The sequence below is a fragment of the Rhynchophorus ferrugineus genome, unplaced genomic scaffold (assembly GCF_030347505.1).
Source record: "Rhynchophorus ferrugineus isolate W39M unplaced genomic scaffold, kcgeb_rfMv2 rfM6, whole genome shotgun sequence".
Lineage (NCBI taxonomy): Eukaryota > Metazoa > Arthropoda > Insecta > Coleoptera > Curculionidae > Rhynchophorus > Rhynchophorus ferrugineus.
This window is the reverse complement of record NW_027472585.1, coordinates 23722969-23744087: the sequence shown is the minus strand read 5'-3', so window position 1 is coordinate 23744087 and position 21119 is coordinate 23722969. Positions and strand designations below refer to the sequence as shown.

The following is a 21119-nucleotide window of genomic DNA, read 5'->3' as shown; positions in this document are numbered from 1 at the left end:
GTCATGAATCTCTCGAAAACATAGAATTGCACATATTCGTTATTCAACACAATTTCTAGACGAATGTTCGTAATAACATTCAGTATACGAACATTTTTCTATAGGTGATTTGTGGGTTACCCGATTTCCAAAGAAACGGACGCATATGTTCCTTAAAAGTTAAGAATGTTATCAATCAATACAATATTATTCATCGACTGTCAAACACAACAGTTATATTAGAGGCCGAATCACTTGTATCCGGCAGGCGCGTAATTGTCTCTTAAAAAAGCAATCCGTTCGTTATGACTAATGAATTCCCGAGGTGGGCCTTGCGGAATTCTAAAGTAGGTAACATTTTCGACGGTATGAGTCACCGGAATATTTGCATTGCACTTTCTTCGTTTTCAAGAGCGAGAAAGGTCGCGCGGCGGAAGAAGGCACGAGAATATTTCTTCACGTATTGCGTGAATAGGCGTACGGGTATATTTTATAATTACCATTAATATTATAGGGCATTTTCATTTATTTAAACTAATTAAGTCTGAGGAAGCAAGCGCATACACTTTGTTTTGTATCTGGTATTGAAAATTTTAGTATTTTCTTTAGATATCGCTCCGCGGTGGAGAAATTTAGCCCCATGAAATTAAAAAGCTAAAAAACATATGCTACGATATTAAACGAAGTGCTAATATTTCCTTAAGTGGTAGGAACTCGATTAAAGACTAGCAAAAATAGTTATATGAAAAGTTATCATTAATTTTTTATGAAACATTGAATGCTAGTAAACTGAATACTAGCGATCAGAAGCTAAATATATATGAATAAATGTAATATTTAATTGTGGAATTATCTGCACATTTTAATAATGGCAGTGTTGTGTTATATTTACCAATTAAATAAATAGGTAAATTGGGAAACATTTGGAAGTAATAAGTCATATTCTATATTCATAACATTTTCTAGTTATTGCAAAAATCTAAAATTATATTCTCATCATATTCATAAAGTCATCGTATTAAAACATTTTTACAGAAAATCCATGAATCATATTTACATAAAGACTTGATATTATCTAATATTATTTACAAAAAGTCCAGAAATCATATTTGTATATGTCATTCATCTATATCAAAGCAAAATCTTCATCTTGCAAACCAGATATCACTATTTTTACAAGACAATAACTTATTATATTAACTTATAATACCTATGCACTTCTATAAAAATATATTCTTTTTTCCATGTCTGTTTCACTCCTCCACCTTCAGAAGAGTTGTCATTAGATCATTAGGGTGATTGTTATATGTTTTGTTTATTCGATTTAGGTCAATCCTTATTAGTAAATTTGATCTTTTCAAAGTTTCGTCCTCCATTATTCTTACATCTTGAAGAATCCTATCTAATCTCCTATATTATTCTAATGTCGCTTTCTTCAAACTTTCCCTCAATAAATTCTAGCAACACTTCACCTATAAAAGTAAAATTAAATCGTTACTAAAATATATCATAATTAAAGTAAATTTTTATCAGTTATAATTTTTGCAACTATTTTCTATGGGCAAATGTCATTAAAGAATTGACTACTGAACTGATTATCCAACTTTTAGTTAACGTTTTCTACATTTACTCATTTACTAACCTAACACGAACGAATGGTTAATTGCAACAAAATGTGTATAAAAGTTATAATTACCTACTTAATTAGCACAATTGTATATTATTTTTCTCATAATCTTTGCAATGTTTTTATTTGAACAACAAGAATAGTTTTCTTCTTTGCTTCATAACGAGAAGTGAAATCTGCAGCTATTTCGGTGTGAAATTTTGACATTGTTGATTTCTATTTGATGTATTTGAAAATGTTTTGTTACAAATTTGCAGGTAATATTCCCACTATTAAACAAAATTGATATTGCTTGAATATTTTAACTTTTAAAAATTTAACCTTACATTCCCCCTTTGTTCTTTCATATTTTAAAACCATGTATATATTACAACACTAAGAATAACAAAACAATTTAATTATTATTGTTGTAAGGTTATTAATACATCACAAAATTTAAATATTCTAGATTTTTTTATTTTCACTTGATCAACAGTAAACTTTAAAATAGCCTATTGTATATACCGTAAGTAGATAAAAGAGCGCAGTATAGCAGGTTGTGCGCATGCGCTAATCCGAAAATTACCTTCTGATTACCGTTTGTTGGGTAAATTTAGTGATAAGTATATTATATATATATATATTATAGGTCATTTTCAGATTACTGGTAAGCGCAAAAAAATATTTTATATGATTGGCTGGTCGGGGCCAGCTCATTTAAATAAAACAGATATATTTCAATTTAGTTTGGTTATATATATATGACGTTTTGTATTGTTTACAGAGTCGTATTTCGTTGAGAAGTAAATTTAACGATATCGTTTCTCTTTAAAAAGCAATTCATCACAATGCGTTTACAGTTATCGATATTTTAGAACAATTAGTGGAATTAAAAGATGAAAACAAACTTGTAAAAATAGATAACATTTATTATGTTACTCAAATGTACTAATATGCATTTCTTCTTTACTAAATAATTCAAAGTAATATAAATAAAAGCGTTTAACTGATGTCTTAGAAACATTGGAAATAAAACGTTGATGGCAAATATATTTAAATATATTATAATTATTATTCATAGTTTAATTTTAGAACGGTTACGTTCTCGAATGAATGTTATTAACATATATTGGATAAACTCAATCTGTCGTTTCAACTTTGCTATAATTTGTTCATTTCGTCGATAACCGATAAAAAAACCAATGTTTTGTTATTTGAATTTTATTAAATTTCTATAATGCTACGTTTAATCTATATTTCGTTCTGTAGGAACTCTGACATCGTTAACTTTATGGTGACCATTCTAAGACGCCACTGATATTTGTTTTCAGGCCGAGTTAAATCGAATTTACAGCGACGTTACACATGGTTGGTCGACGGAATACAAATTGGAAAAGTTTTATAACGACACGTAACCGGAGGATATTGCGTTAAGGCATTATAATATTTTCCACTTGTTTTCTATTGTACCAGAAGCCAGTGTAAAAATATAATTAAATATTACATTATGTTAATAGATTATATGTAATAATAAAAGTAAAACGTGCTATTTGACAGATCAAGCTAAACTGAACTTAATTCCAATATTAGTACTGTATTCATTCGGAGACTAAGGGAAGTATGGTATTTAGTATGTGATTGGTTAATTCTGAGCATGCGCATTACTATAATCTATATTTGATTATATTTATTATTTGCTAATTCTATAGTTATTTTTTCACTAACTTGTTAATTTCTTTTGATTATGAAAATTTAATGATATTCAGATTAAAATAACATAACTAGTTTGAAATTATAGCGAAGCTGAGTCGCCAGTATGTGTTAGTATACTACAGATTAATGAAAGAAAATTCATTTAAAAACTAAAATTAACTGTAAACTGTAGTTTATTCATCCGACCTCGCATATATTTGCTGTCTTGGCCCTTTCATGAGATATAGTGTGTGTAACAGTAATATATTGAATAATAAAAATACAAAACATACGAGTGTAGAAGAATTTCGCATTCGCAATAGTTGTGAAAATTTTGCCTTTAATATAACTTAAATAGTCATAAAAATACAAGTAAAAAATCAATTTTATTTAAGTATGTCTAACACTTCAAATAAATATTCGGAATATACATGAAAAGGTACTAAATAATTTAATAATTTTTATATATCAGAAATATTAAAATCTTTCAATAGTAATATTATTTTAAAGGGGAATTTATAAAATTTTCTATCTTAATGACAATATATTAACATTTAACACATTACAAAACAATTTATATTTTGAATAATATGAAACATGTTTTAATATCTTAAATATAATTGAGCTAAATACATGAGTATAATTAAATATTATGTTGAAGACAATTTATTTTTAAATCTTTTCTCTTTTTAATCTTTTGAGATATATTTATTGTAAATATATAATAGTACGCCATCAATATGCACTAAATTATATTTAGATATTGCAATAAAAATGTTTCGTTCTTACCTTTTGCGATTTTGTTAACTTTTTTTACCCACCAAAACAAACACTTAACTATTATCTTTCTAATTATATTTTGAGAATGCTCATTACCCCTGATTATATTAAAAAACACAAGCATATATTTATATAAAATATTACTAAGATTGCTTAAGTTAAGTGTTCTGCTTATTACTTTCATCGTTTACCGGGATGCCTGAATGCGTTGAAATAAATGAAATAAATTATAAGGTAGCTATACTGGTCATGTTAGCAAGATTTAATTACACTTTGTTTAACATAATAATGACTTGAAAAATAAAATACTTGCTCCATTCTAAACATTTCATTATAACTAAACTATAAGTATATAATATACAATCTAAATAAATACAAGTATATATAAAATACAATCTAATTAAGAACACCACATATCTGCAAAGTATACTGATGATAATATACTGAAAGCAGAACAGCACAACTGAAAGTCTGCCTGTTAAAATGTTACTTGTTTAACACAAAAGTTCGAGGTGTTAAAGAGGCAGCTTAAGAAACTATTAACAATATAATAAAACAATCATTTGATACTATCTTGTAAAAAAACCATGCTCATCTTGTTGGTCTACGAATTGCATTATTTTATTTTGTATTAATGTATTTTTTAACATCCTTGTTGAAAAATCAAACAAAAAATCCCACCTATCTCGGTTAAGGAGCTTTAAGCCAAAAATATTAATTATAAGTTTGTTTATATATATTTGTTTCAAGCAAATAAACCCCTACAAAATAATTACTTTTTTAAATGATTGCACTTTACAAACAACCTTTTAAAGGGCAACAGAAACTTTTCATGTTGTATATAAACATTTACCTTCAATGTAATGTTGTCATCGCCCCATTTGAACACATTTTGGGTTTAAAGTGTAAGTAATATTTTCATGATTTCTTCTGTTGTATTCCTGTAAAAAACAGCTCAACTAAAAAGTCCCCGGTCGACACATAGATGGCGCTACTACGATGAAATCCATTTCTTTTTAGTTAGCCCTAACCCTCAAAAGATGCCTGTATAAATTTGACAGCTGTCGGATCATTAGTTTGTGAATTATAACATTTTGAATGAAGCAACTTTTATTATTGTGAAAACAATGGATAAAAAGGACTTTCGCGTGTTGATAAAATATTGCTTTTTGAAGGGAAAAATACAGTTAAAGCAAAAACTTGGCTTGATGCCGGGTTTCCAGACACTGCCCCAGGAAAATCAACCATCAAGGATTGGTATGCTAAATTTAGAGGTGGTGAAATGAGCACCGAAGACGGTGAATGCAGTGGACGCCCAAAAGAGATTGTTACCGACGAAAACATTAAATAAATCGACAAAATGATTTTGAATGAAATCGCAGACACTCTAAAGATGTCAACTGAACGAAATGATGATGAGAAAGCTCTATGCAAAGTGGGTGCCATGCGAGCTCACTTTTACCAAAAACAACGACGAGTTGATGATTCGGAGCAGTGTTTGAAGATGATCAAGCGTAATAAACCCAAGTTTTCGCATCGATATGTGACAATGGAAAACCATATGGATTTAATTCTAGTAGCCCCATCTATGTGTCGGGCCGGGGACTTTTCAATTGACCTGTTATTCGCATAACTTTCTTCTCGTAAATAATCGTTTCTGTAAGAAAAAGAAACATACAGATTATACAATAAAAGCGTTGAACTTTTCGTCAAAAGAAATAGGATGAGAAGAAAGCAAATACATTTAAATTAACAAATCTTCGATATACGGATATATTTAGAAATAAACGGAAATTGTTTCTATTTCTGTTTTTTTCGCAATAGCTGGTTTTGAAACCAGCAAAATTTATAACATAACAACGTTCTAACGTAAATAAAATATTCTCAAATATAATTTCATAATAGTGTAGGGTTATTTTTAAACCCAGGGCGTAAAATAAAAATTATATTTAATAAAACAGTATAATAATCTAACATCTTAAAAGGATTATATATAAGGAAATAAATAATAATAGATCAAAATAAATTATATAATAATTACTTACTACTTAATGTTAATATGGTCGGGTGATACCACTGTAACCAATTTTCAATAACAAGGTTGAAATTATATACTTGAAATTTAACAGGGATTCGTAATTATTACGATATATTTTAATGATACAATGGCAATAACAATGATGGAATAACCAGGATGGTTAACAATAATCTTAGTCCATAGTAGTCAATAACATTGACGGACAATCATTATAAAACAGACAGTTACGGCAACTGATAGCAATAATAAACTATGCTAGGATGAAGTGTGGCATGTGCACACGGTACGAAGGGAAGGTACCACACGACGTACCAGCTTATGTCCTAACACTAACAATAATGGACGTGCAATGAGATCAAGGGAGGTATCGCCCGACAATCTGGCACTAAGTTTAGTTGGCCTCACTAGGATTAAGCTAAATTCTCAAATAAATAGATGAACAGTACTCTTGCTATTACGCACTCACTTCTTCAATTCCAGTTAAAATGAACGTACAATGCGTACAAGTGAAAAAGCCGGGGCCCACACGCTAGATATGCTACCACCAAGAGCTAGCAGAAACCACTTTCGGTGGCCTTTATATATCCTTGAAATTATCTATACATTATAACTACACGTCAATAACTCTGGCCACTTTGGTGTTAGTTTCTGGCCTATAATATAGTAGAATGGACTCTTATGAGGTTCTGACGTCCCTGGGCCGTGTTAAGGTATCATATCTGACAAATACAGCCCCCGAAGAAACATCAACAGTGTTACCATTCATTGTACTTGCTAAGTGTTCGCAAAGGCGACAAACCCTACATTTGTCTACTTCCTTTAAATCCTCGTTCAATCCTTAAAAAAAAGTACCCAACATTAAAAGGTCTAGAATATCCCACTACCAGATGGAATACGATATATATTCGGAACGATTTATGATATCCTTGAATAATACATGTCGTGTTTTAGGAGAAAAAAATATATCGGGAAAATATAAACAAATAAAACTCTTTTACAATAGGTTGTAGTGTAGGGTTGTTTTATTATATTTAAATTGAACTTTTTTCCACACCAACTATGAGACAGAGTTCTATGTGGGGTTCTTTATAAGGTGGTATCTTGTGAAGACCTAATCCACCTGATCAACAATTTTATGACAAGTAATGTATTTTAATTTATTGGATATTATTATATTTACCTTTTTACCTTTAATTCTTGTTTCCTTCTTTCATGTATTTCTATCTCAAGTTTTTTATCAAGTCATTTTGATGTGAGTATATAAAAGGCGTTGTTTCCATCACGACAGTGCTGGACACACGTGTATTTAATGTATCGGCAATAATTGAGTCAAGCTAGTTTGAAGTTTTGATGCATTTACTCCGGTCTCTGCAAAATTTTAAAGAAGACTCCTGGAGGTAACTTGGTCTAGTTTGTCGTCCAGAAATCTCATAATATACAGTACCCGAAGGAATTATAGCTTTTACTATTAAGAAATTATTTGGCAAAGTAACATAACTATTTTTTTAATAACATCTTTATTAAATATGCTTAGTACAATCTTAATTATAAATTAATTTATTACTACATTTAATTTGTACTTGGATTAATTCACAAGCAAGACGAGTGCGAGATAAATAATACATCAATGTGTATTCCTCAATTATAACTTTATGATACTTAAGCTATAGTTTACACTAAAGGTATACACTTTATATAAGTTTGTATGGTTGTATTGCTTCCACGTTATTGTGATTTAGAAATCTTCTTCTGTTTAAAAAACATCTTCGTGTTTTAATTTGAAATCTTGGATAACTTCGCACATCTATTTGATTTCCATGTCATTGTAGAGTTCTTGGTTAGTTACGTAGCGATAGGCATTGGTAATTAATTGAAGAATTTTGTTTTGACAGCATACATAGAGTGATATAATTAAGTTTTAATTATTTCGCCGCAATGCAAAATTCACATGAACAGATTTGAACCTATTAAGTTGAATATTCCAATCTTTCGTCCATTTGTAGATATTCTTGACTGCCATTTGTACTTTTTCTACTGCCCTAGCCAGAGATATGTCGTTTGCCATAATAATTGTGTCGTCAGCAAAGGTTCCAAGTAGTTTTTCTTTCGTTGTTGGGATGTCAGCAGTGTAGAGCAGATACGCCATTTCGTGCGAAACCCTAAATTTTCTTCCGAAAGGAATTGACTCCAGTAATTGACAATAGTTACGCGGACAACAATTTGCTCATCTTACAGATTAATCCCAAATGCCAAACCCGATCAAAAGCTTGTGAAATATCGAGGAATATTGCAGGGCAGTATTTTTTTCCTTAAGTGCTTTTTCAATAGCCGCAGTTACTCTGTGCACTTGATCGACTGTTGAGTGGTGATTTAGAAAACCGAACTGAAGGTCTGGTATTATTACAAAATTTTTAATTAGCAGCGAAATAGGCCTGTAAGATTCGACTTATTCTGCAGATTCTTAAAGTTTTTTGAGCATAATTATTTGTTCCACCTTAAAGCATTCCGGAAATTTTCGTGGCAGTTCTTTCAATAATCCAGGTGAAATGTTATCTATTCCAGATCCCTTTTTAGAACTGAGGTTATCAATTTCAGTGGCAAGTTCCAATGGAGAAGTTAGATTTAGATTTACATCGGATTGATAAACAGGTGATATATCCATTGCAGATTCTATATAATTAGGTTGAAATATGTTAGCTAAGTCTTTTGCGAACAATTGAGCTTTTTCATCGTTGCGTCGAACCCATTCATTTCGATCATTTTTGTTTGGCGGTACTCGAAAAATTGGTCTTTTAAATCTTCGAGTTGCTTTCCATAGCGAATAATATTTGTCTGCTTCTGCTTCAGTTATTCCATCCACGTTACTGATAATAACATCTGGCAAATATATATAATCCTCAGAACGAAGCCTCGCTTGATTAAACTTAATGTATCGTAATCGCCCACTTTCAATTTTCGCATGGATATCAACAATGTATTGATGAAATAGGTAGCGGCATCGGAGAATCCGAGTTCATCGCGTTAACTTTCTTATTAATTTCTGCACCTATACAATAAACAATAGAAAAATAAACAATAGACATAATAAGACACCTAGACAATAAAAAGAATGAATGAAATACAAAGAAATCAATTATATAAAAAATAAAATAATGTACTCGTATATATTGCACCCGTCAGTGGATTTCTTTGTTTAGTGTTAAAATGATATCCATCTTCCAACTGCACAGTGTTATATCTGCGTTGTGTACGTATATATCGACGTTTAAATGGTTCACCAGTCATAACAATTACTTGCAAACAATAATAACAAGCAACTTGCAACTTCAATAATAGTTGGTGCATTGTGTCTTCCTAAGTGCTCTCCATGCGCTACTTTATTTCGTTTAATAATAACAACATAATTGCCGTTTTGTAATCTGCTGGTTCAATTGTTTATGATTTTACACATCCATATAATACATCCGCAACATTTCCAAAATGCCTCTCCTCCATTTGCTCGATGTGGTTGTATACATTTGTTAATTTTTTCTCCTTGTCACCCATAAAATGGATTTACAACAATAACAAAGAACCAACTTGATGGTACTCTGAGCCCTGAATCTTGATGTTGATTCAAAATTACGAGCAGCCTCATTCTGAATTATTTTTGTTGCTCCAAATGATCATTTCGAAGCAAAAACAATTTCGATTAAAATGTGGCTCCAACTAATAGTGTTTTCAATGGCTCTGGAGGCATGTTTAATAATGGAAGTGAATCATCCTAATACGCGGCAAATATCGACCTATTCACCTTTGTGCCTACAATGACAATGTTTACTTTTTTTCTATATAGCCAATGACGACTTGAGCATGTAACGAATAGTCTATTTTGATGACTAATTTCGGTAATAGATTTACACCCAGGTACACTAAATTTTTGACTACACGGATGTATTTTAATCAGTTTTTATATTAATCACTTAATAAACATTAACGCAGAAAATATGCACAATGCTAAACGAAGATTTCTTAACCTCCGAAACCACTTAAATAAGCAAACTTACAAATGATGCCTTCCACAATTTGACCGGCCAGCCACATCCCTTTTAGTGGCGGTTCGAGCAATTTAAACTAGCCAATAACATATTGCGATCGCAGCGCTACCCTTGATTGAACTAAACAAATCATTTGTCCAAGGTCGTCTGTACTGTCGAATTTCTATTTTTCTATGATTAGCCTGGTCTCTTATGGTTGGTACAGATCTGAGCATTCAAGCGAAGCATTGATTATCCGTCAAGTGTCATTTTGTTTTATTAAATACACAACATAAACATGGGTAACTTAGTAAGTTAACATTTAAAACAGAAATGTAAACGAAATTTCACTAATACACATAAATATATTGTTAATATGTTTGCAATGTTATTTTATTCACTATATTACTGTATTGGACACACACCAGTGGGTTTAGCTTGATCTGTGGAAGATAGCCCATTTTACTTTTAATAGCACAAATAATATATCAATATCATAAAGTATTTAATTTATTGTACATATAGCAACATCCATTGTTATTGCGACAGATACTCATCAGTTGAAATCAAAAATATTTTTTAAAATTCTTGGAACCTTATTGAAGCTGCCTAACGACTCTAATAGGCTAGATGTCCGTAATAGCCACAAAAATAGAGAGAAAGTGGGATTACTAAGATTTTACCAGAAATAAAAACAAAATTTTCCATATTAAGTCAAACGCCAATCGCAAGCGTTACGAAACATTGACGTCACTTACCATATCCTAGCCGTGCTTTCCGCATTCTTACGTTTACACTTTTTAGCGCGTTTCTATTTTATAAATGGAAAGAAAATATAAACGAAAAAAATGAACTGGAATTTATCAAGGCAAATAACCTAAATTTGTCCAGAATCGATTCGTCGATAGTGACTGTACTGTGAGTACCTGAAATAATAATTTTGTTTAGAACTAGAATGTTTATAGGAATTGAAGTGATTTAATATTCCAGACACATTATATGAATGTGGTAAAATATTGGATAACATTAAGTAAAAATACTATCAGTATAACACTTGACAAGAAAGTCCAAGTAATAATTCCAAAGAATGCCCAATAATAGCACAACCGCCAATTAGAAACTGTGAGAATAGTATTATTGAAATCATGTGCCCTATATTTACTAAGACAAACCAAAATTGTATCGATGGCAAACCTACTGAAAAATTTTATGGTGCTAATTTGAAAATACAAATGTAAATGTATTTAACAGGGCTACCAAAATATTTATTTTATATACTTGATAGTAATAAAAAAAAAGAAAAGAGATGGGACAAAATAAAGATAGAATAAAAAATAAAAGAGAAAATTAAGAGAACACAAAAAAAGATTTAAATCATATACATTTGATAATAAATATTTCATTTTCTTAAACTTTTACAAGCTCTATAGAGTGAAAGTGTATAGGGTATTGTATAAAATTACCTTATCAAATTTATTTTAATAGCCTTAAAAATATATAGACACGTGCAACTGCGATATTTCATCAAATACTTTACAAAATCTGTGTTTAGACATGCTTTAACATACAAAGTTCTTCTCTTAAACTCTTAAACTAGATCTCTGCTTAGTTTCCTTTACTTTACTTGACTTCAGTGACAAAATTTGGGTTTATCCAATCTCTTGAAATAAGTATTGTTCCAAATGATTGGAACTTCTCTATGCAATAACACACGCATACCAGGCTATAAAAACTTGATTATATCGCATTATTCAATGAAATATGTATTAGTTACCCTTAACTTGGTGAAGCATAGATCATTGAACTATTAGACGTAGAAATAAACAGATATTTGATATCAACTTTTTGTAATCTTATCATGATAGGATTTGATTGACACTTGTTGAGGGCTTGAATTTAATTAATATTTTTCTTTTCTTATATATTTTATATAGGAAACATGGACGCTCAGTAGTGAACAGCAGATGTTCAGTGAGTTCAGTTAGAAACCAACCATTTTCTTCTGTTATATTAAATATAATTTTACATTTTATTTCGTAACTGAAAAAAAAGTAGGTCTAACCTCAAATGTTATCAACGGTGTTATTTACCTTGATCTTACATTAATTACATTCTAGACATAATTTAAGGTACTTAAAATAGCAAATACTTACATTCGAATGGTCTTATTACTGTGAATAAATTATCAATTTTCAAACTATATTGGCTGCTTCACGCTTTGGAAGATTTAACCACATTTCTCCAATATGTTCCTGACTTGGAACGAAAATACACAACTAGTTTGGAGTTTACCGATGTATAAATATATTATGAATTCTCACTCCATCGATACATGTTAAAATTTCTAGTTATAACGCAAATTATTAAATTAGTGTATAAATAGGACCTGTGGCCACACAAACCCTACAAGTGCAACCCTACAAGTAACTTTTATTCCGGGTAAAGTAAATACGTAGAATTATCATAAAGGAATTCAAAAATATGGGTTCAATACATATACACGGACATAATTATATATATATATAAAGATATTAACATTATTAATTCCATATTTTTTCTTTTCTCTAGTTGATGTTTTAAGTATTTGCAATTAAAATCCCATATTAAACATGAATCGCGATTTTTAATCATTACTTTTGATATTATCTTCAGACATATGTTTTTATGGTAATTACATTTAAATGCTTAATTAAAAGAATATACCAATATTTATTAAACATTTAGTCACACACAAAAAATACTGGTACCAGCGAAATATAACAGCAAAAAGTTTGATACTAGTGGCCACAAGTAGCTTCTTATTTTTTGTTAACAAAAAATTAAACTAATTTTTGTGGAAATGTTCTAGGAAAAAATAGCAAACAATCGAGCGGGGGACGTAGCAACTCTTCCCTTTCTAGTCGCGAAGTTGAATTTCAGAATTGGAAACGGCGTAAAAGTTACGATCCGATGAAAGCAGCCGCAGAGGTAAGTAAGCACCAGCGCATTCCACTCCTTTTTCATGACAAGTCATTGTTGCAGGGTAAAAAGAAGGAAATGCAAAAGAAAATTACCGAAATGACCGGGTCTTATACGGAGGCCTCAGGTCGACCGGGTCACAGCCCGGACAGTTCGCCCTCTCATTCGGGGTCCGTTCACCGATCTCAGGTAGGTAAACTTACTCTTTGGACACCATCGATTACTTGTATTATAGCTCTTCGCACATAGACGGAAACTGTATCGGATAAGGATCAAACGGAGCAAAATAAAAGCATTAGACTCTCTTTCGAATTTATTTTGCTCATTGGTTGACGGGTAGCATGAGTTTATTTTTTGCTTATATCTAGGTATCGCCTGTATATAATAACATGGTACCCGGTGAGAACTCTGACTGCTAACGAAAATTTGCACCACAACGAAGACTTTTCTTAATACAACTTTATTCGTAATGTTGTTCTCAGTAAGTTAGATATCAAAGCATCTACCGCTTTACTACTAACAGCTACTAACACGGGGGATGGGTTCTGTTGGCAATTACTAATTATAAATTAGCTTACAGACTGTGGGTACCAAATTTCAAATGTACATACATAATCTGGATTTGATCTACACCGTTTAAGATTATTGAGGAGACTATTCACCAATCTGTTTCTTGGCTTTTGAATGTGCTCTATATGTGTTTGAATGATTGTTAAATAAGTAAGTCTGCAAGACAAGTGCGTTTTGGAAGAAGTTTGTGAAATTAATAAAAAACATTGATCGATTGCATTAACATTGGAGCTATAGTTCTTGTTTTTTTGTTGAAATATGCCTTTGTTTCAATCACAATATAAGTTGAATTTGAAGCCGCAATGAACAAGAACACATAGAGCGATAGTCGAACGCTCGAATCATCGTAACCAGACTGAATAAGGCCAGATATCTTCTGGAATGATCATTCAGTTGTTACACATCGTTTAATAAGTAGCGGTCCTAACTAATAAAACAACAACTTTATTTAAGATATTATCCTATTGATATTGAGATTATAAAACTGGGCTCCCTCTTTCTTTACTGTGTCTTTATTGTAAGACCTTCTGATAATAGTTGGGAGGTGGGGGGGAGGTTTGTGTATTAGAAATGGTGAAAACAATTTATTCAATTTGAGCGTCGTTATTTTTTAACGTTGTAACGTTTTTATTTTTTATCAAATCAGCATTGGTTGAACGTAATCGTGAAAATTTAACGTATCTTGACTAATTGTCCAGTATGACAAATTTTCGGCCAATGCTTTCCTCAATTTAAGGAGTTGTTGTCGTTAGCTTTATTCAGTACTAATTTGATTCGGTCTTAACAGGCCGTTTATATAACATATTTTTCTAACCCCAACTGATAGGCGCAACATTACTCCGGTAGGGTAAATATTTCTTTTTAATTAAATTGTAAATATTGGCAGTAACTTGCATAATTTGATTATTTAATGTGGTTTCGTTTCTTCTTGCTTTTAAAACATTCCAACACCTTGTATTGTCTATAAAAGAGTGGTTACTCAACATTTAATGATTCCGGAAATTGTTCTTGTGTTTGACATGGATATTTATCTTATATGCTTCCAGTTCTTTATTTTCTAATTTTTGTGACCTATCAGTAACGTCAAAAAGTGGTTCAAGGTATAGCATGTACTCCACAAACTTTCACAAAATTACAATAATTGTTCAGCAGTAATGAAGTAAAAATTGAATTACTAGCAGCAATAAACTCTGATAATGTTTTAGTAGAGGAGTTTGGGCCCAAATCAAGAAGTCATTGTTAAAGTTGAGGCATATATAGTAAAAATAAACCGTTCCATGAAAGAAATGTTTTTAAAAAAGTAGAGGTGCGCTGCACTGAATATATCACTCTAAAAGTTGAATTTTGCCTAAAAGCTGTTGTTTAAATAGTTAGACCTGATACTTATTGAGTAATGTGCTTATTTATTTTATCTACAAATACTTTATTACAGGTAAAATTAAATAACGAACGTACATTCAGTAGCACAGGAATTGGATAGGCTTTGTATAACTGTCGGTCTTTAAAAAAAAAATGTTGTCACACCTTGTAACTTTTGCCAACGCCCTTGTCATACAGGCTGGATTTGGTTTATTTTGCCACTAAAATAATCAAACTTTATTTTGCTAGTTTTGTATGCATTACTTTTTTGTTTCACTGTCACTTTGCCATTACTAATGGATTTTATAAGAAATTAAATTGAAATACTTTCACGGCAACCTCATAAAAAGATCTCAATTACAGAGCTTCCACGGGACAGCTGCCCTAGAACAACTAATCAGTTCCGACGAAGAAGACATGACCCTCTCCGCGGACGAGGGCCTCAGTCCGCCTACGCCAAGCCCCTGCGAATTGAGCCCCACGCGGGCCAGTTTACGACACGCCCTCTGGGAACGAATCCGTAATTAGTCATGTCCAAGTCTCTGTTAGTGCATTTGTTTCGAAATCCTGTTATATTGCTTCTTTATTTTTCTTTCCTTTCGGTTGCCCTTTGTGTTCTACGAACAAAAAACAAATGTGATGTTAATATAGTCAGATTAGCTAAAGAATCTAGAAATTAAATCTAACGAAATATGTGCAATAATCATATATTTAGAATCGGTGCTAATTCATATTTAAATTTGACCTTAATTAATTTCCAATCAATATTAGTTTGTGCGAAAAATCCGAGTTCTCCATTGTCTGACAATGTTCACATTACATTCGATAATTTATAACTAAAAGTTAACCGCTTCTTCGAGTGTTTTGCATTATCTTTTCAAGAACCGGACACCCATAAATTAATTCGTACCTACGCAATTGTGTCAATTTTCCAGCCTTACTTTTAATACAGTGACCAATTGATACAGAACCCTTCACAAAACATTAAGAGATAACACATTCACCAAAATATGTTAAAACAATATATTTCAATCCGCCCTGTTTTCAAATTCTGTAAATTGCATTTATATGTGGAAAATAGATCACAATTAATCTACATTCTTATAATGATCTCCATAATGTCTAGTTAATCCACACAAAAGCTTTATGAATGAGAATGAAAAACAATTATTAAATCGATAATTTATATAACTATTATATTCGAGTTTTTGTATCAACTATTTATGCAGATCAATTAATTAAAACTGTATTGTTTGTTCTCTCACCAAAAAAAAGCGCATTTACGTCCAAAAAAATAAAATGGCAAATACAACGAACGCATACGCTCCCAGCTGCAAAGCGTAAACACTACTAACATTTATAGTGGCAATTAGGGTTTCTGTATTAAAAATAAGGCTTGTGAACGATGTAATGCGCTCCCGGGTATCATCTAATATTTATATATTTTTATACTTTGGTAAATGGGTAAATTGATGCAGACATTACTTATGTTCATTGTATGTAGTAAAATTTCTTATATATTGTTATTACTTTGATATAACATTGTTAAGATAGTTACCCGTTTACCGCTCGACAAATATTCTTGTATAGGTTAAGTAAATATTTTACCTGATGTTATTATTTATTCAAATTAGTTGTTAGCGTACTCGACCAATAAACGGACAGCAGATACTAACTTTTCGGCGAGCTCTTAAGAGGCTTTTCTCTCAGTAAGTAAATAACTTAAATATGGCTCTGTTGAAAACTATAGACCTAAAATAACTCAAATATATCTATATATACTTACCCAATCAAATTATTGTATGTATTAAAAAAATTAAATTGTGATTATATTTAATGAGATTATTGTTATGATTGTGCAAATAATTTTTGTCTTAAAATATTTTTACAGGCCAGTCCTATAATGTTAAAACAGCCAAATTTACTTTTAGTTTTTAACCTAGTGGTAATGATAGTTTTTTTTTAATATTTTTAATTAGAAATGAAGTTTGTATACAATATATCAGACATTTATATGTATATGAACAAAAAATGTATTTGAGTTTATAAAAAAATGTATAAACTATTTTGTAGATAATCGTACACTTTTTTATGTATCTCATTTTTGCACAGGACTGTTACTTTAATTTTTGGCCAGCCCTAAAATATATGCAAATTTCATGACAATTTTTTTTCACGTTTGGTTTTCATCTGTGACACGTTTTTTAATAATTTTTAATTTGCATGAAGATCTACTTTCCTCATATCAAATTGTAAATGTTTTATCTATTATTTTTATATTATTAAATGGGGCTATTCATTAAAGTTATATTACAACATAAAATGTATTTTATTTACTGAAATGTATTTTATAATATATCTATCGGACAGAAAGCCTGTCGTCTTCTAAATGAGTAAGAATATGCTTTTTCAACTCCGGCATGTTCCTTGCGGTATCATGACACTTATGGCACTTCAACGCGCTTTTCATGTAAGTCTCACATAACTGTTTTGATGGTAACAAAACCTTCCCGTTCTTCCTTAAATTCTCAATAATCTCTATAACATTAAATTAATCTACAAAAATTAATCAAAGAATATAAATTTCTATTGTTTGCATGTCTTTTGATCTGCAAAAGGTTGGTCCAGGAGAGCCATCTACATTAACCAAACATCGACACTGAAGCGGAATGTTCATGGCTATGAAGTCTTACTATATATATGGCAGAATCATAAGGTGTAGTTTATTGCGTAAGGTTACGCATCGTTGCAAAAAAAAACTTAGCAGATGTCGACCAACGACGCATTGTTACAAAAAATACAGCAATAGCGCCTAACAGCCGCAAATTTATCCTAGACGAAAGAAGAATTATAAAAGAGACACTGTCGTAGCTAGAATGAAAAGTTCTACCGCTTCCAGCATACTAACGCTTAGTTAAATCGATGCAACAAAAAATGCAGTGATGATTGAAAAAGTTATAGAAACACACAAAATATTTTCATTAATATATATTATCTTAATAATTTCTCAATAAAGGCCTTTTTAAAATGAAAGATGATCAAAATACATGCAAACACCTAACAGTAAGAGCGCACTTATACACATCAGACGATCTTTTTCTTTCATCTTTTTTAATTTTAACTATAAAATGTATTATATTTTGTACTGTCAAAAACTAAATTATTAGCACATCTAGCTAATATATATCAACTGAGAGATACACAATGGGTATATAACATTTTTATCAACCCAAAGTAGCTATAAAGCTGGTCTCTCCACTGAAAATGACAAGCTCAGCTCTGACTCGTCAGGATTATAGAAAAAACTGACACGAAAAACACCATGTAGCCATTTGAGGCTGAAAAACAAGCCGGACCTCACAGGCCAGTATCGCAACTACCAGCAGTATCCAAATGATTTGAAAAACTATTAATAAAACGTATTAAATCCCATGTAAAAATGCTAGATTTCCAGTCTGTATTTCGAAATCGGCCAAGTCCATAAAGTAACAGCGGTTATTGCTGGAACTGTATATTTACAAAAAAATTAAATGAATCTGATGCAGTCAACAAAATCCACAAATAGACCAGAGACTGGAAAATATAACTTAATAGCTAAACTGAAAACAGCAAGCTTAAAAACTGTATTGGTTAGTCGAAAAATACTCCCAACTTGATCAAGTTAATTTGAAATTGATTTATTAATCAATAATAAAGCCTATTTGGACTTATGAGGTTGTATTTGGTTGCAACCAACGAGAACTACAAGATGACCGCGAAATCGACTAGATCTACGAAAGTATTCAAGACTTCGCCTTAAAACATGAAAGAAGGGTACCACTACCACGAATTGTGTGTATGAAGTATGAAGCCACGATGTGGCCCGCCGACTATTTTCAAATGAATCGGCACTTCAAAATGCCCAGAAGCAAGTCAGAAAATTCAGAAAGAGATAGTTCAGTTCAACCAGCGTTCACTTTTGTTAAAAGAGACGACGAGCGAATCTATGGTCAAACATCTTACAAGACTTCTATACTTTTATCCAAAAAGAGAAATGTTTTTCTAATGGAGAAATTGTTAAACGGTTTTGACGATCTTTGTGTACAAAAATGTCATGATAAAAACTACAGTGATGATATGCAACATTGCGATGGAAAGCAAATAGTGTTTCACTGTCACGCCACAATGGGATTTGATGTTACTAATTAGATCGAAATAATCATAACAAAGAGTAAATACTTTTCATTGATGTTAGATGAATATGATTTGATAAGTAGAGCTCAGTTGGCTACTTTTATGCATTGATGATGATTGAACATTGGGATCATCAAAGAACATCTTCCAAGATTTACTCAAACTCTCTGCTGGAAATCACAACCATAAAGATATTTTTGAAAATCAAGGAATGCAAGAAAAAGGTCTTATCTTGGAGGAGAACGATAAGTATTTGCAATGTCTAGAAAAAATAATGATTGCTTAGCTTTGAACATTGCGTCATCCACCAGGAAGCTTTATGGGCAAAGAATATAGAGCTGGATCATATAGATACCTTTCATAAATTACATACGCGAAAAAGCTTTTAAGAGTTTTATTTGAAAAATAAATCAGAGAATAAGGAGAGCTACAACTGTACTGCGCTTGTGCGATAGGTGATGCTGGAATTTTTGAATCGAAAAGGGGCTTTACCTTTGAAGACCGATTAATGAAGAATAATCCTAGTTGAGTATTATTTAATTTCTCGATGTGACAAATTACCTCAATATTTTAAATCTCACATTTCAAGACAAAAATTATACCCTTTCGACTATGTTTAGTTTTTTAACGGATTCAAAGCTAAATTATATATCTATCTAATATAAGAACGAAAAAAATATTTTTCAAACAGAAAATTTTGCAAATATCCTGGCATAATCAAGAAAAGTTAAGTAATTTTGAAATGAATGAAACTAAAAAATTATACTTAAAGATGTCAGATGTGACAATAAATAACAATATACATATATTTGAAAGATTTACTAATGATCAAAAAGATCCAAGATCCTTGGCTTGAAAAATATAGGTTTATAACCCTTTATCGAGAATTATATAGAATTAAAAATATCTATATATACAGATAAAAATATTGGATCGTTTTCGACAACCTAGACAGAACTAAATTCAGATCTAAATAACTGAAGAGAGTTCTTTTAATACTATATATTGAAAAAAAGTTTACATCTGAAAGCAGATATTTTTAATAATAAAGTGATAACAAAAAGCAACATACTCTAGATTTAATTTTAGGAACAGTATGTTATTTTTTCCAAATTGAAATTTTGTTTTATACAGAAATAATTAAATATAGTGAATAGTGTAACCTGGATAGTCCAAATATAAGTGCAATTATGACAAAGCAGAATTTGATGCATCTGTTGCATACAAGAGTGTGCTTACCTTTAAAGTATATAATATATGATCAATACCATTAGAATCTAAGAAAAAGTCTGTGGTAAAACTATTCCAATGTTTTTTAGTTTTCAAACAAGGTGAATTCATATCAACACTGATTATATGTAAATGCAATCTATGCATACTAGCTTCAGCATGATAGCCCATTTTAAAAGTGATATTTGAATGGTTTTTTTGAATATATTTTTTACCAATATTATGCATATGTTCCAACAATGGAACCTAAAATACTGAGATGTAAATATCCTAATGAAATTTATAATATATTAACTCACTTTACTAGCGTTCAATGCCTTCAGATTACTTATGTTTTCATTTGGCAACACCAAATAATGATATTTGGCTTTCGGATACATGTCTTTAATCATTGTAACTAAATCGTCTTTTTCTAGGATGTACGTTTTATCCTTCATTGTTGTTAAGAGACCAGAGGCCCAGTGACCTTTTTTTGCCTTAGGTTCATGATCATCCTTGGTTTTATCTAATCTTCTTCGCATTTCTTTATATTGAATAAATATAAGATAGAAATATATAATTATTATATTTAACTTATATTATTAAACTAATATTTATAAATTTAACATATAAGTTATTATTGCTACTGTATCGGGTTATCTTCATAGAGTAATGCATAGAAAAGAGTAATATTTTTTCTATGGAGTAATACTTCTCTAGGGTTATCTTGTACAAATCT

At 30.9% G+C, this 21119-nt stretch overlaps 2 protein-coding genes across 5 annotated transcripts in view; one reads left to right on the top strand and one right to left on the bottom strand.

Moving 5' to 3' along the window:
• LOC143198016 (uncharacterized) overlaps positions 1 to 17321 on the top strand; it is a 26731-nt gene extending 9410 nt beyond the window's left edge. For 2 of the 4 annotated variants that reach the window (XR_013006128.1, XR_013006129.1), the window contains exons 7-10: positions 12960 to 13078; positions 13133 to 13258; positions 13438 to 13550; positions 15362 to 17321. Coding sequence is in view for 2 of the 4 variants with exons in the window: in XM_076406918.1 (XP_076263033.1) it covers positions 12960 to 13078; positions 13133 to 13258; positions 15362 to 15526 (410 nt within the window). In the remaining 2 variants the exon portion in view is untranslated. The remainder of the gene's footprint in view (positions 1 to 12959; positions 13079 to 13132; positions 13259 to 13437; positions 13551 to 15361) is intronic. The other 2 variants (XM_076406918.1, XM_076406919.1) reach the window with 1 other exon arrangement.
• Aptx (aprataxin) lies at positions 17309 to 21119 on the bottom strand. Its single transcript, XM_076406920.1, has 3 exons — positions 20701 to 21119; positions 20440 to 20647; positions 17309 to 17536 (listed from the first exon to the last, which is right to left on the bottom strand). The coding sequence occupies exons 1-3, from the start codon at positions 20920 to 20922 to the stop codon at positions 17358 to 17360; spliced, it is 609 nt and encodes a 202-aa protein (XP_076263035.1). The 5' UTR covers positions 20923 to 21119; the 3' UTR covers positions 17309 to 17357.

Bases quoted from the DNA above. Each gene is read 5' to 3' on its own strand.
- Aptx (XM_076406920.1), bottom strand. From the start codon at position 20,922: ATGCGAAGAAGATTAGATAAAACCAAGGATGATCATGAACCTAAGGCA. The intron at 20,648-20,700 runs GTGAGTTAATAT...TCAGTATTTTAG, and splicing joins AGGCATTGAACGCTAGTAAA to GTTCCATTGTTGGAACATAT. The intron at 17,537-20,439 runs GTATTGATCATA...TTAATGTTATAG, and splicing joins CTTTTTCTTAGATTCTAATG to AGATTATTGAGAATTTAAGG.